General features: G+C 42.1%; 1 protein-coding gene and 1 pseudogene across 1 annotated transcript; both read left to right on the forward strand.

Annotated features, from left to right (window-relative positions):
* The window catches only part of LOC142204380 (NACHT, LRR and PYD domains-containing protein 12-like), a 997,553-nt pseudogene that overhangs the window by 476,377 nt on the left and 505,161 nt on the right, over positions 1-16,015 (forward strand).
* Positions 229-4,785, forward strand: LOC142204666 (vitelline membrane outer layer protein 1 homolog). The gene is made up of 3 exons (XM_075275974.1): positions 229-378; positions 3,720-3,835; positions 4,497-4,785. Exons 1-3 carry the CDS (start codon positions 229-231, stop codon positions 4,783-4,785), a joined length of 555 nt encoding a protein of 184 aa, XP_075132075.1.

Below are 16,015 nucleotides of genomic sequence, written 5' to 3' on the forward strand. Positions count from 1 at the left end.
TTACCAGAACAAAATGTTTTCTTTTCTTTCTTAATATTTCGGGAAAATCCCCTCAACCCCCAAAATCAATATCTAGTCTGGTTAATATGTTCTAAAATTATGGTAAGAGACAGTCAAAAAAAAAAATGTCCCAGTGCTATCTTCGGTCTATAAATTTGGACTAAGCCAAGAGAGCCCCATTCACTTTGAGTCCCTTACGTGAAGTTGGATCAACTTTGACTCCAGAAGATGTTCTCCTCAGTGGTGGTATGGCTCCTAGTACAGGCAACATTGGCCTACGGCCAGTGGATTTCAGTTACTAATGGTGGCCCTTGGGGCGAATGGGGGTATCGACAGTGGTGTCCTCCAAATACCAAAGCAAGAGGATTCAGTTTACAGGTACTATAACTGGGCATTGTAATAAATATCTGATTAGATAATAAGTTTGGGGTTCCTCTACTACCTAGAGCTTGGTGACATCAGTTCCCCTTGAAGACAGATGGCGTCCAATGTAATAGATCATTGATGCCTATGACTATGATGTAGGGTCATAATTGGTTTTGACAGGAAACATCTATTCTGTGACCAATACCCATTATATGTAGGGATAGAAGGCATTGCTGAAACCAGTATATGTACATGTCATCCCTTGTATGATGTTTAATGGTGACCAATAAAGGTTTATCACCAGAAAAAATGTAAACGGTTCACAGCTCACCCACAATAGAAAGAGTTGGCTAAACCTTTATGTGCACGAAAAATATACCCCCCGGCTAGGGCAGCACTACAGACCGAAATGATTCTTTGACCATAAAAATGGCGGATAAAGGGGGTCTTGTAGTTGTAATGAATAAAAAGGATTATTATGACAGTGCCATGTCAATACTGGGTGATTCTTAGAGTTCTCAACTCGGACCCCACCCCGATTTTCTCAAAAATTTGAGAAGGACCATCTTATCATTGACCACCCAGTAATCCCCATCTTTCATGGCCTACCGAAGGTCCACAAGGACATTAGCCCCCCTCCTTTACGCCCAATTATAGCAGGTATCCATTCGCTTAACGAACGTGTTAGCGAATGGGTGGATTCATTACTCCAACCTTTGATTCAAAAAACTCCTGGTTATTTGCGGGACATGAAACAAGTTTTGAAAACATTCCAGAATTTTAAGTGGGATCCAGATCTGGTGTGGATTTCCTGTGATGTGGAGAGCTTATACTCGTCTATTCCTCATGACCTAGCTTTATCAACCCTTTCTAGTCACCTACATAAATATTCAAATTTTTCTGTTGAGTTGTGTGAATTTATTGTTCTTCTAACAGATTATTTATTGAAACATAATTTTTTCAAATTCGACAGAAATTTTTATTTGCAGGTTCGCGGGGCCCCTATGGGGTCCCGTTTCTCACCCACCTTAGCCAATGTTTACATGGCGTGGTGGGAGGAAATTTTTGTTTACAGTAATGCAAATCCACATGGTGAACATTTGCGCTGGTACGGCCGCTACATTGATGACCTGCTTTTAGTATGGTCGGGCGGTGTGGCGGCCGTGCCAGCGCTGATGAAATATTTCAACAATAATGAAATGAATTTAAGATTCACTCACAGAGTTGAACATGTTTCTATATATTTTTTGGATGTTTCCCTTATGGGTGATTTGGAGAGGGGTATTGTTTTGTCAAAAATCTTTCGGAAAAAACTATCAGGTAATACGGTCCTACATGCGACCAGTTGTCATCCCCGTCATACCATTAGGTCAATTCCAGTGGGAGAATTCCTTAGGACTAAGCGAGCTTGCTCTCTTGATACTGAATTTCAAATACAGAAACGGGAAGTCCACACCAGACTAAAACATAGGGGGTATCCCAACGGGCAGTTACAGAGAGCTTCTGCCATCGTGGAAAAGAAGTCCAGGGATTCCCTCTTATCAGAGAATATTAGCAGTAGAGGGAACAAAAACTTTACAAATTTTTCAGATAATGTTTTTTTCTGCACCAGTTACAGCAGGGATTATGATGCGGTAGTAAAGATAATAAAAAAAACCATCTTCCGATTCTGAGACAGGATGATATTGCCACTAAAATTTTGGACAGGGGGTGTAAATTTATTTCGCGTCGTGGTAAATCCTTGGGCAGTGTGTTATCTCCAAGCATGTATACTGACCCTAACACGGTTGGTAATAGGACCTGGCTCGATGTACAGGGTTTTTTTTAAGTGTGGGGCATCAAGGTGCCAGGTTTGCCGCTTTGCTGTGAAATCCGCCTCCTTTGAGAATGCACATACTCATAAGAAACATCGCATTAAACATTTTCTTAATTGCAAAACTGACCACGTAATCTACTTGATTTGGTGTAATATTTGCCATTTATTTTATGTGGGATGTACGATTCGACCGTTAAAGGTCCGAATCTCGGAACATCTGTCAGACTGTAATAAGACTACTGCCAGTAACACCTCTGGAGCTTCTAAGCACTTTATTTCTCACCATGGGGGCAATACCTCCTTTTTTCGTTTTTGTGCCATTGAATATGTGGAGTGACCAGCTCGGGGTGGTGACTGGCGGAGAAAAGTGCTTAAACGGGAGGCCTTTTGGATCTTTGAGCTTGGCACTTTGGAACTTTAAATCTGATTCAATTTACTTTTATTAATGTATTATCTGAAGGTGATGCCCATATCATCTGGTTTGCATACACGGTTGTTTTGTTCTACACTAACCTGTACGCTTTGAAGCTGGTTCTTGGTCATGTGACATTTATTGTATGACCGTTGTCTTAAGGGATTTTTCCCCGGTCATGTGACTAGTCTAGGCAACTCTTTACACTTTTATCGCAATAGGTTTTGGGATGCGCCTTTTTCCTTCTTCATGCCTTTTTCTCATCATAATATGCTTGGAAGGAAATCTTTAAGCGTTAATTTTGGATCATACGTCAGGGTGAGTGCCTGATTGCTGTTTGATTTAACAACATGCATTTATGCATTGATTCATATTGATATACCTGTGAGCATTTATTTATGCTTTTGACTATGGAACAGTCTTAGATAGGAGTAGGTGCCTTCTATGCCTCCCTCTTCTTTTCCTCCAATCTTGTTTGTCCGGCTCTAATTGTTTCCATTCTGTGTATGGTGTATATGTGACAATGTACTATCGCATGCGATTTTGTCATTTTTCTACATATGATAATAATGCGTTATTGGATGTGATCTTGTTGAATGTGACCTTATCATTTTCATAAGTTTTTCCTTGCAGGATTGTTTTCATTTTGAAACTTTATATTTGCATATATATGTTTTTGCATGTTTACTTTTTGTTTTGTTTTAGCTGTTTTTAATCAAATGGTAATTAAATGTGGGGTTGACACCTGTGTGCTAGACTCTATATAGTTCCGAAGGTTTGAACATTGAAACATCGCCATGAGTAAGGGACGGATGTCCTGAAAAGCGTAGGCTTGTTCATTCTATTCTAACATGCATATATTTATGGAATCAACTATGTAAGTGCTTCATTTTCTATTCCTACATCTGGTACTATTTTTTAATGCTTTCACAATAAAAGCTATGTTTTAGTACACCTTTCTTTGTGCTGAAGATCTTTTTCTGCTTGGTCAATAAAGGTTTATGGTGAGATGAAGCCTACGTGGTTGGTGGATGATCTAGTGGCCATGTTGGCATCTACCCATGGTTGTCCTATGTCTTATAAAGTTATGTTTTAGTTTCAACTCCACAATGTGCTTGTTTTTAGGTGGAGCGACCACTTGGATCTAATAGAGATGACACAGCCCTGAATACAATTAAACTATATTGTGCTCCCCCATCAAGTAGAGACACCGTGGAAACAATTACATCGCAAGAAGGAAAGTAAGTCCCTACAATTGTGCTATTAAACAGATCTTTGTCTTGTATTGAGGACCGCTCAGCTATTCTCTACCTGGTCTATCCATTTCCCATTTGCCTGTTATGGAAACCAACTGGTACTCAGCAATTATTTGATCCTACAGGAATGTCTTGTACCCTCTCATATCCCTGTGGAGGTTGTCCAACCATAGAAATGATTTATAAAACATCTGGGCATAGTATGAAAGAAGAAGAGAAATCATACTGATCTCCGAACATGGTGACAATGTTTCCAGGTCTGCCCCATAACTTATTGTCCATCTCCAGCTGTCCCAGTTTAAACTGGGGGCAACAGGAGGGGGACATTACACTGGGGACAACTAGAGGGGAGCAGGGGCAGGTGGGGGTACATTAAAATTAGGCAACTGGAGGGTGATATTAAACTGAGGCTGGTGGAGGTGGACATTAAACTGGGGACAACTAGAAGGGGACATTAAACTGGTGGCAGCTGGAGAGGGACATTAAAATGGGGCAGGTGGAAGGTGAGATTAAACTGGGGACAACTAGAGGGGGACATGTCTGCTCGCAATCTAACTCTTCTATATTATTCCCCAAAGCTAAAGCCTAAACATATCACCTGATGTTTGTGGTAAACAACCACCTAAACTATGATCTTTCTCCACAGTTGGGGTGACTGGACTTCTGTTTCATGGTGTCCCAGTGGAAATTTAATAAGCTTTGCCTTACAAGTTGAGCCACCACAGCGTAAAGGAGATGACACAGCGGCCAACAACATCATGATGCAATGTTCAGATCACACTATTATAAGAGGAAATGGCGGCCCCTGGGGGAATTATGGAAGCTGGAGTGCAATATGCTCCAATGGGATCTGTGGTATCCAAACCAGAGTGGAGGGAAGACAAGGCCGAGGAGATGACACCTCTCTCAATGATGTCAAGTTCGGGTGTTGTTGATCACAAAAACTTTCAATAAAAATCATATCTGTAGTCCAACTCTTGGTAGTGATAAGATGCTGTAGTCCACCTCTTGGTTGTGATAAGATGCTGTAGTCCACTTCTTGGTCATGATAAGATGCAATAGTCCAACTCTTGGTCATGATAAGATGCTGTAGTCCACCTCTTGGTCATGATAAGATGCTGTAGTCCACCTCTTGGTCATGATAAGATGCTGTAGTCCACCTCTTGCACATGATAAGATACTGTAGTCCACCTCTTGTACATGATAAGATACTGTAATCCACCTCTTGTACATGATAAGATGCTGTAGTCCACCTCTTGTACATGATAAGATGCTGTAGTCCACCTCTTGTACATGATAAGATGCTGTAGTCCACCTCTTGTACATGATAAGATGCTGTAGTCCACCTCTTGTATATGATAAGATACTGTAGTCCACCTCTTGTACATGATAAGATACTGTAGTCCACCTCTTGTTCATGATAAGATGCTGTAGTCCACCTCTTGGTCATGATAAGATACTGTAGTCCACCTCTTGTACATGATAAGATGCTGTAGTCCACCTCTTGTACATGATAAGATGCTGTAGTCCACCTCTTGTACATGATAAGATGCTGTAGTCCACCTCTTGTACATGATAAGATGCTGTAGTCCACCTCTTTGTCATGATAAGATGCTGTAGTCCACCTCTTGTACATGATAAGATACTGTAGTCCACCTCTTGGTCATGATAAGATGCTGTAGTCCACCTCTTGGTCATGATAAGATGCTGTAGTCCACATCTTGTACATGATAAGATGCTGTAGTCCACCTCTTGTTCATGATAAGATGCTGTAGTCCACCTCTTGTACATGATAAGATGCTGTAGTCCACCTCTTGTATATGATAAGATACTGTAGTCCACCTCTTGTACATGATAAGATGCTGTAGTCCACCTCTTGTTCATGATAAGATGCTGTAGTCCACCTCTTGGTCATGATAAGATACTGTAGTCCACCTCTTGTACATGATAAGATGCTGTAGTCCACCTCTTGTACATGATAAGATGCTGTAGTCCACCTCTTGTACATGATAAGATGCTGTAGTCCACCTCTTGTACATGATAAGATGCTGTAGTCCACCTCTTTGTCATGATAAGATGCTGTAGTCCACCTCTTGTACATGATAAGATACTGTAGTCCACCTCTTGGTCATGATAAGATGCTGTAGTCCACCTCTTGGTCATGATAAGATGCTGTAGTCCACATCTTGTACATGATAAGATGCTGTAGTCCACCTCTTGTTCATGATAAGATGCTGTAGTCCACCTCTTGTACATGATAAGATGCTGTAGTCCACCTCTTGTATATGATAAGATACTGTAGTCCACCTCTTGTACATGATAAGATGCTGTAGTCCACCTCTTGGTCATGATAAGATGCTGTAGTCCACCTCTTGGTCATGATAAGATGCTGTAGTCCACCTCTTGTACATGATAAGATACTGTACTCCACCTCTTGTACATGATAAGATGCTGTAGTCCACCTCTTGGTCATGATAAGATGCTGTAGTCCACTTCTTGGTCATGATAAGATGCAATAGTCCAACTCTTGGTCATGATAAGATGCTGTAGTCCACCTCTTGTACATGATAAGATACTGTAGTCCACCTCTTGTACATGATAAGATGCTGTAGTCCACCTCTTGTACATGATAAGATACTGTAATCCACCTCTTGTACATGATAAGATACTGTAATCCACCTCTTGTACATGATAAGATGCTGTAGTCCACCTCTTGTACATGATAAGATGCTGTAGTCCACCTCTTGTACATGATAAGATGCTGTAGTCCACCTCTTGTACATGATAAGATACTGTAGTCCACCTCTTGTATATGATAAGATACTGTAGTCCACCTCTTGTACATGATAAGATACTGTAGTCCACCTCTTGTTCATGATAAGATGCTGTAGTCCACCTCTTGGTCATGATAAGATACTGTAGTCCACCTCTTGTACATGATAAGATGCTGTAGTCCACCTCTTGTACATGATAAGATGCTGTAGTCCACCTCTTGTACATGATAAGATGCTGTAGTCCACCTCTTGTACATGATAAGATGCTGTAGTCCACCTCTTTGTCATGATAAGATGCTGTAGTCCACCTCTTGTACATGATAAGATACTGTAGTCCACCTCTTGGTCATGATAAGATGCTGTAGTCCACCTCTTGGTCATGATAAGATGCTGTAGTCCACATCTTGTACATGATAAGATGCTGTAGTCCACCTCTTGTTCATGATAAGATGCTGTAGTCCACCTCTTGTACATGATAAGATGCTGTAGTCCACCTCTTGTATATGATAAGATACTGTAGTCCACCTCTTGTACATGATAAGATGCTGTAGTCCACCTCTTGTTCATGATAAGATGCTGTAGTCCACCTCTTGTACATGATAAGATGCTGTAGTCCACCTCTTGTATATGATAAGATACTGTAGTCCACCTCTTGTACATGATAAGATGCTGTAGTCCACCTCTTGGTCATGATAAGATGCTGTAGTCCACCTCTTGGTCATGATAAGATGCTGTAGTCCACCTCTTGTACATGATAAGATACTGTACTCCACCTCTTGTACATGATAAGATGCTGTAGTCCACCTCTTGGTCATGATAAGATGCTGTAGTCCACCTCTTGTATATGATAAGATACTGTAGTCCACCTCTTGTACATGATAAGATGCTGTAGTCCACCTTTTGGTCATGATAAGATGCTGTAGTCCACCTCTTGTACATGATAAGATACTGTAGTCCACCTCTTGTACATGATAAGATGCTGTAGTCCACCTCTTGGTCATGATAAGATACTGTAGTCCACCTCTTGGTCATGATAAGATGCTGTAGTACACCTCTTGTACATGATAAGATACTGTAGTCCACCTCTTGGACATGATAAGATGCTGTAGTCCACCTCTTGGTCATGATAAGATGCTGTAGTCCACCTCTTGGACATGATAAGATACTGTAGTCCACCTCTTGGTCATGATAAGATGCTGTAGTACACCTCTTGTACATGATAAGATACTGTAGTCCACCTCTTGGTTGTGTTATGATGCTGCAGTCCACATCTTGGTCATGATAAGATGCTGTAGTCCACCTCTTGGTCATGATAGGATGCTGTAGTACACCTCTTGTACATGATAAGATGCTGTAGTCCACCTCTTGGTCATGATAAGATGCTGTAGTCCACCTCTTGGTCATGATAAGATGCTGTAGTCCACCTCTTGGTCATGATAAGATGCTGTAGTCCACCTCTTATACATGATAATATACTGTAGTACACCTCTTGGTTGTGTTATGATGTTGTAGTCCACCTCTTGTACATGATAAGATGCTGTAGTCCACCTCTTGGTCATGATAAGATACTGTAGTCCACCGCTTGGTCATGATAAGATACTGTAGTCCACCTCTTGGACATGATAAGATGCTGTAGTCCACCTCTTGGTCATGATAAGATACTGTAGTCCACCTCTTGGACATGATAAGATACTGTAGTCCACCTCTTGGACATGATAAGATGCTGTAGTCCACCTCTTATACATGATAATATACTGTAGTCCACCTCTTGGACATGATAAGATACTGTAGTCCACCTCTTGGACATGATAAGATGCTGTAGTCCACCTCTTGTACATGATAAGATGCTGTAGTCCACCTCTTGTACATGATAAGATGCTGTAGTCCACCTCTTATACATGATAATATACTGTAGTCCACCTCTTGGACATGATAAGATACTGTAGTCCACCTCTTGGACATGATAAGATGCTGTAGTCCACCTCTTGGTCATGATAGGATGCTGTAGTCCACCTCTTGTACATGATAAGATGCTGTAGTCCACCTCTTGGACATGATAAGATACTGTAGTCCACCTCTTATACATGATAATATACTGTAGTACACCTCTTGGTTGTGTTATGATGCTGTAGTCTCCGTTTTGGTCAAGATAAGATGCCATAGTCCACCACTCAGGTGGACTATGGCGATCAGAAAAGATCAGGAGCCAATCTTTTCTGATCGTTCAGCCCTATTGATCATATAACAGCTCAATGTCATTAAGCTGCTTCTAAGGCCAACAGGATATTGTCATGTATTATAAGGGGTATGGACACACACTTCAGGGATGTGATATTACCACTATATTAGTCATAGTTGCGCCCCTATCTGGATTATGTAGTTTGGTTCTGGGCACCAGCACATATAAAGGATGTCCTAGAGTTGGTAAAGGTTCAATGGAGGCCACAATACTGATAAAGAGCCCGGAGGAGCTCAGTTATGAGGAGAGAATAAACGAATTAAAATTGTTTAGTCTGGAGAAGAGACGTATAAGGTGAGATGTGATAAACCTGTATAATATATAAATGTCCCCTACAGGAAATATGAGGAAAAGCTGGTTATATAAACAACCGGCCATTACTGCCTCCTCCAAGGTGAGCTGTAGCCGAGGCTAAAGAATTCCATGGTGTTGGATGTAACATCCCGATGTTCTTCAGCAGCATGACATAACTGCAGCGCCACCCAGAGGCCATCCTGGACAGGAGCATGGGTGGATGAGTAAATTATAGGTCGCTTCCCTGTTGCAATAATACAATAAGTAGTAGTCAGTTAAAAAAGAATGCCGCCCCCCAGTTTATTCCTGAAGTCATCGCCCCAAGTCACCTTCTGGAAGAAGAATCCTTGATTAGACCCCACAAACACATTATGGCTATGCATGTCTTCTCACTTGTCTTGGTAGTGATAAAACATTGAGTGAGACAGGACTGTAGAGTTATCCGGTGGACTTCAGTATGTAATACAATGTATGCATATACAGTCCTATGAAAAAGTTTGGGCACCCCTATTAATTTTAATCATTTTTAGTTCTAAATATTTTGGTATTTGCAGCAGCCATTTCAGTTTGATATATCTAATAACTGATGGACACAGTAATATTTCAGGATTGAAATGAGGTTTATTGTACTAACAGAAAATGTGCAATATGCATTAAACCAAAATTTGACCGGTGCAAAAGTATGGGCACCTCAACAGAAAAGTGACATTAATATTTAGTAGATCCTCCTTTTGCAAAGATAACAGCCTCTAGTCGCTTCCTGTAGCTTTTAATCAGTTCCTGGATCCTGGATAAAGGTATTTTGGACAAACAATTCAAGTTCAGTTAAGTTAGATGGTCGCCGAGCATGGACAGCCCGCTTCAAATCATCCCACAGATGTTCAATGATATTCAGGTCTGGGGACTGGGATGGCCATTCCAGAACATTGTAATTGTTCCTCTGCATGAATGCCTGAGGATTTGGAGCGGTGTTTTGGATCATTGTCTTGCTGAAATATCCATCCCCGGCGTAACTTCAACTTCCTCACTGATTCTTGAACATTATTCTCAAGAATCTGCTGATACTGAGTGGAATCCATGCGACCCTCAACTTTAACAAGATTCCCGGTGCCGGCATTGGCCACACAGCCCCAAAGCATGATGGAACCTCCACCAAATTTTACAGTGGGTAGCATGTGTTTTTCTTGGAATGCTGTTTCTTTTTGGACGCCATGCATAACGCCTTTTTTTATAACCAAACAACTCAATTTTTGTTTCCAAAATGAAGCTGCCTTGTCCAAATGTGCTTTTTCATACCTCAGGCAACTCTATTTGTGGCGTACGTGCAGAAACGGCTTCTTTCTCTTCACTCTCCCATACAGCTTCTATTTGTGCAAAGTGCGCTGTATAGTTGACCGATGCACAGTGACACCATCTGCAGCAAAATGATGCTGCAGCTCTTTGGAGGTGGTCTGTGGATTGTCCTTGACTGTTCTCACCATTCTTCTTCTCTGCCTTTCTGATAATTTTCTTGGCCTGCCACTTCTGGGCTTAACAAGAACTGTCCCTGTGGTCTTCCATTTCCTTACTATGTTCCTCACAGTGGAAACTGACAGGTTAAATCTCTGAGACAGCTTTTTGTATCCTTCCCCTGAACAACTATGTTGAACAATCTTTGTTTTCAGATCATTTGAGAGTTGTTTTGAGTAGCCCATGATGCCACTCTTCAGAGGAGATTCAAATAGTAGAACAACTTGCAATTGGCCACCTTAAATACCTTTTCTTATGATTGGATACACCTGGCTATGAAGTTCAAAGCTCACTGAGGTTACAAAACCAATTTTGTGCTTCAGTAAGTCAGTAAAAAGTAGTTAGGAGTATTCAAATTAATAAAATGATAAGGGTGCCCATACTTTTGCACCGGTCAAATTTTGGTTTAATGCATATTGCGCATTTTCTGTTAGTACAATAAACCTCATTTCAATCCTGAAATATTACTGTGTCCATCAGTTGTTAGATATATCAAACTGAAATGGCTGCTGCAAACACCAAAATATTTAGAACTAAAAATGATTAAGATTAATAGGGGTGCCCAAACTTTTTCATAGGACTGTATGTAGGTGTAATATGTGTTGCAACGCCGGCAGGGTCAGGTGACATCTGGTCCAACATTGAAGAGATCTGCAGGGAGTGCACAGGAGCCTGGGAGAGGTAAGTAACTGTGTTTTTTTATGTTTGTATTCTCCCCTGGGTCTCTGATCATTATACTCTGGGGTCTGTAAAGAGCCCAGTGCTAGTGATAACCTAGCCTTAGTCAGCCATGGATCCATGAGCATTTTACATTGAAAAAAGGCAGACAAACCACAAAGACATACTGTATCTGCTCCCCTCTCTTCTGATTTTCTGGTTAATTCCCTAGTAAAATATCTCCCCCCTGATTCAATATTTAAGCAGGTTAATATGTACAAGCAATGACGGTAAGAGGCAGACTAACAAACAAATCCCAGTGCGAACTCTAAACTATATATCCAGCCTGAGCTCCATTGGCTGTGAGTGACAGACGTGACGTTGACCCAAGATGTTCTCCTCCCTCGCTGTGTTGTTCCTAATATAGGCATCGTTGACCTATGGCCACTGGATTTCAGTTGATAATGGTGGCTATTGGGGTGACTGGGAATATGAAGAGTGGTGAATATGAAGACAGATGTCATCCATTGATATAAGTAAGGGTTAGAGATGTCTATGAGTGAAATGAAGAGGCTTATCATGGTCATAGTTGGTGTCAAAAGGAGACCCCTTTTCTACCACCAACTGCCCATGACATGAAGGAAGGGAAAGCATTGGTGCGACCATCTATATGTTGTTTAACCCCAAACAGTTCAGGACGAGCAGGAATCGGAGCTTTAAGGGGTATTCCCAACTGGCTTGTTCACCAAATTGCATGCTGTATACTCTGTTCACTTCCTGGTTTTCTCAGTACATTGGTGGGCGGGGTTTCAATTGCTGTCTCCCAGGCAAAGCTCTGCTATCTCTCTTCATAGCAGTTCATGTTTGCAGTCAGTAATGAGGGATTGGTTGTAAATAAACACTGGAAAATGCACAATATGAAGCCGATGTAGCAGAGCTGGATTTAAGTCAGTTTGCAATAACCTCTGTTTAAGGTCTGTGTTTACATACAGAGGAAACAGACTCCTTATCTCAGCCCTTATCAGCCAAATTCAATTAACCGACTGATAACTGGAAGAGCCGGAGATAATCAGCTCAGAAATACAAGCACAGAGAACTCAGCTCCCCTCCCCTATCTGAGAGCAGGAGCTCTGTTACTTGTGTGGTGCAGAGACATAAACAGCTCAGAAATACAAGCTGCTTCCATGCACTCAGCCCCCCTCCCCTCCTGAGAGCAGGAAGCTACGTCACTTGTTGACTGAGGAGATAAGCTTATCCCCAGGCCCGTGGTTATGAAAACGTTTGTGTAAACAATGAAGTGAATAAATTAAGATAGCGGCCAAACAAAGCAGTTTTGATAAAGCAATGTATTTAGGAAAAGTCTTAAATCCACATAAACTTGCAGTATAGATAGGATCCTTGTGATGGGAGAACCCCTTTAAGCTAAGCGCATTAAATTTAATCTCAAATAGAACACGTGCTGGGACACTGTAACTTTACATGGCTGTAACTCTAGAGCTGCGGGAATCTTGGCTTTAAAACAAGACCAAGATCATGTCTGTAGCCCCCATAGATTTAGAGATATCAGTGGTTAAAGTGGAGCGGCGTATACTCGCACTCTCACTTTAACAAGTGTACAGGGGAACAGGAGAAGCCAGGGGAGGGGGCACTATCGACCAGGGGAGGGGGCACTATCGAATTTTGCCCATAAGAAGAATACTTGTCATTTAACCCTTTATATACTGTGTTCAATATTGAAGAGAATACAACTGGAACCTATAGTTCCTAAAAACCTAGATTTAGTGGCCGCTTTGTTGAGCATCCTGCTGGTTCTATGTGTTATACAGCTATGGTTTTGATATGAACACTGCAATGTTTTGGCTTTCAGGTTGAGCAACTACTTGGATCTAAGAGAGATGACACAGCCCTGAATGCCATTATACTGTATTGTTCCTATTCAGGTAGAGACGCTGTGAAAGTGATCACATCGAAAGAATCAAAGTAAGTCCATACCATTGGTCCGGATAGAAGACACCAGCCATGTGGACCACAGTAAGGCAACCCACTGCAATGAGGACTGCTGATAGGGGTGTCAGTTACCCTACAGACCCCATAGATGCCTTGTCATAGCACAGCACTTAGCTATTTCTGGCACGCCCATGAAGTAATTGGAATCAGGGGTACGTCTGCGCCCACCAATGGGTTTGGCCACTTTTCACATATACCCCTGAGACCCCCAATGATCAGTAATGTCTCTTCTATCCTATGACTAGAGGGTGAACATGTTTTATGGCCAAACCCCCTTAACTAGGTTAATATGGAGGCTACTGGGGAAGTTATGGAAGCTGGAGTGGAAGGTGCCTAAATGGGATCTGCGGTATCAAAATCAGAGTGGAGTGGCCACTAGACGATGGAGATGACACCGCTCTCAATGATGTCCAGTTTGCATGTTGTTGATCACAAAATATTCCAATAAAATCACATGTTGTGCAGAAATTCTCTTGTATCAATATTAAGAATGTTTGTTCCTTACAGGGGTGGTGCCATTATGGACACTTATCCCCTATCGACACGACTTGAGATAAGTGTCCAATCGGTGGGAGCCTGATAACTGGTTTCCAAGGTCTAGTTCCAGTCCCTTTCGGCCTCTCCTTTTTGATAACTAATAGGTACATTGTAGAGTAGGTCGTGTCACAGTATCTCTTACTGTATCTCCCATCCAGACCTTCTTCCCTTCCAGTAACCCTGCGCTTTATATTCACAATGATGGTAGTGGACCGAGATGCCACGGTCATCCCTATAGGGCCCAGCGAAGTCTCTGCTTGGCCTCCCAAGTGTGTTGGTGGTCCTGTACTTAAGTGTATGGCCGTTCCATCCACAGTACTGTGGGCCGGGTAACTCAGATTTGGTATAGCCATTATCTGCGGCCTTACAGGATACCCTCCCTAGGTCAGTTCAAAGGCCCCATGGCCCCTGATGTCTCACCCTCTGATTCAGATGTACTTGTGGTTCCCAGACCAAGGTGGTGTAGGTGGCCATGCTCCAAACATCTCCTTGTCCCAGTGCCTGTCTTGATGCTCCAGGTATCTGTGCTCCAGCTCTGAGTCTCACTCACCCCCTGACTGTGTGCTGCCCATCATCTCACCAGTCTGGCTCCACCATTTCATGTTATTGTACTCTTTCCAGGCGTCAGGCTCCTTGCAGGTGACTTGGGGGCACATCCCAAGACTTCCGACCTGTGTAGGTCCACTAGAAGGTTCTCATCTCTACTCCATGTTCCATGCTCCAACCTCAATCTCTCCCACTCTTTTGGGGGCCACACTTGTAAGTGTCAGGGCTTATCCAGCAGGACCAGACCCTGAGTCACTCCAACAGTGACACTTCAAGCATGGGGCTATTATCTGCTCCAGAAGCTACAAACCAGACACCCAACTATATATAATACGAGTAATGAATGAGTGAACAGAGTATCAAAGAAATCCTGGGAAAGCTGGGTATTACGGTCTGTCTCTGTGTTCCCCTGACGCAATTTATAGTAAAGAATATACTGTAACTATATTTACCTAAGGTAGTCTTCTGAACCAGGACACCCGAGCAAATCCAACACTTGTGCAAATAAACACTACACTACAAGCGACCACGAGGGCGAGGGCAGACAAATAATGGCGGTCTGACAAGATTCTCTTTTGAGATAATACTTGAAACAAGTTATACGTCTTTAAATAAAATATACATTGTCCTCCCAATGCTGTTACTGTGTCACCTATATGACTTATCTCACTGCCCCGACTATGCCAAATTACATTTTTGGACTAGAATAAATTTTAATTAATTATAATTTCTCGTCTCAATCCATCTTCTGGCTGGTGGCCGTCAGTGCCTTCAGTTATAGGGGCCGTACTCTATACCTCCTTTCAGTCACTTTGTCCAAGTTTTTCTTTAGATTGTCAATAATCCCTTGGCTGTGGGAGATTATAAGTAACTCTGGCAGATGACACCATTTTTGATTTCCAAAACTGAATCCAAAAACTTAGAGAGGCTTCCATTCGAGAAGTAGATCCTTAAAGCTCAATTCAGGTCTCTCTTTTGCTCTCTAGAACCCTATAATAGTGTTTGGTCGTTGTCTGTATGTTTCCCATATTGGGAACCTCATGAAAGTCGCCATTTTGGTGGAGGGTAAGCTGTATTTATATCTGGGGCAAAGTATGCATAGTGAGGTCTGAAACCTCTACCTAATGCTCCCCAATGGCACCCAGAAACCCCATAATGCTCCATAGTGGCCCCAGGCAAGCAGTAATGTTCTCTAGTGGTTCCCAGACAAATAGCAATGCTCCCCAGTGGTCCCAGATGCCCAATAATACTCCACAGTGGCCACCAGACAAATAGTAATGATAAGATGTTGCAGTCCACCTCTTGTACATGATAAGATGTTGTAGTCCATCTCTTGTACATGGTAAAATGCAACAGTCCACCTCTTGGTTGTTATAATATGCTGTAGTCCACCTCCTGGCCCTGATAAGATGCTATAGTCCACCTCATGGTCATGATAACATGTTGTAGTCCACCTCTTGGTCGTGATAAGATGCTGTAGTCCACCTCTTGGTTGTGATAAGATGCTGTAGTCCATCTCTTGTTCATGATAAGATGTTGCAGTCCATCTCTTGGTCATGATAAGATGTTGCAGTCCATCTCTTGGTCATGATAAGATGTTGC

This window comes from Leptodactylus fuscus, chromosome 5 (assembly GCF_031893055.1).
Source record: "Leptodactylus fuscus isolate aLepFus1 chromosome 5, aLepFus1.hap2, whole genome shotgun sequence".
Lineage (NCBI taxonomy): Eukaryota > Metazoa > Chordata > Amphibia > Anura > Leptodactylidae > Leptodactylus > Leptodactylus fuscus.

Bases quoted from the DNA above. Each gene is read 5' to 3' on its own strand.
- LOC142204666 (XM_075275974.1), top strand. From the start codon at position 229: ATGTTCTCCTCAGTGGTGGTATGGCTCCTAGTACAGGCAACATTGGCC. The intron at 379-3,719 runs GTACTATAACTG...GCTTGTTTTTAG, and splicing joins CAAGAGGATTCAGTTTACAG to GTGGAGCGACCACTTGGATC. The intron at 3,836-4,496 runs GTAAGTCCCTAC...CTTTCTCCACAG, and splicing joins ATTACATCGCAAGAAGGAAA to TTGGGGTGACTGGACTTCTG.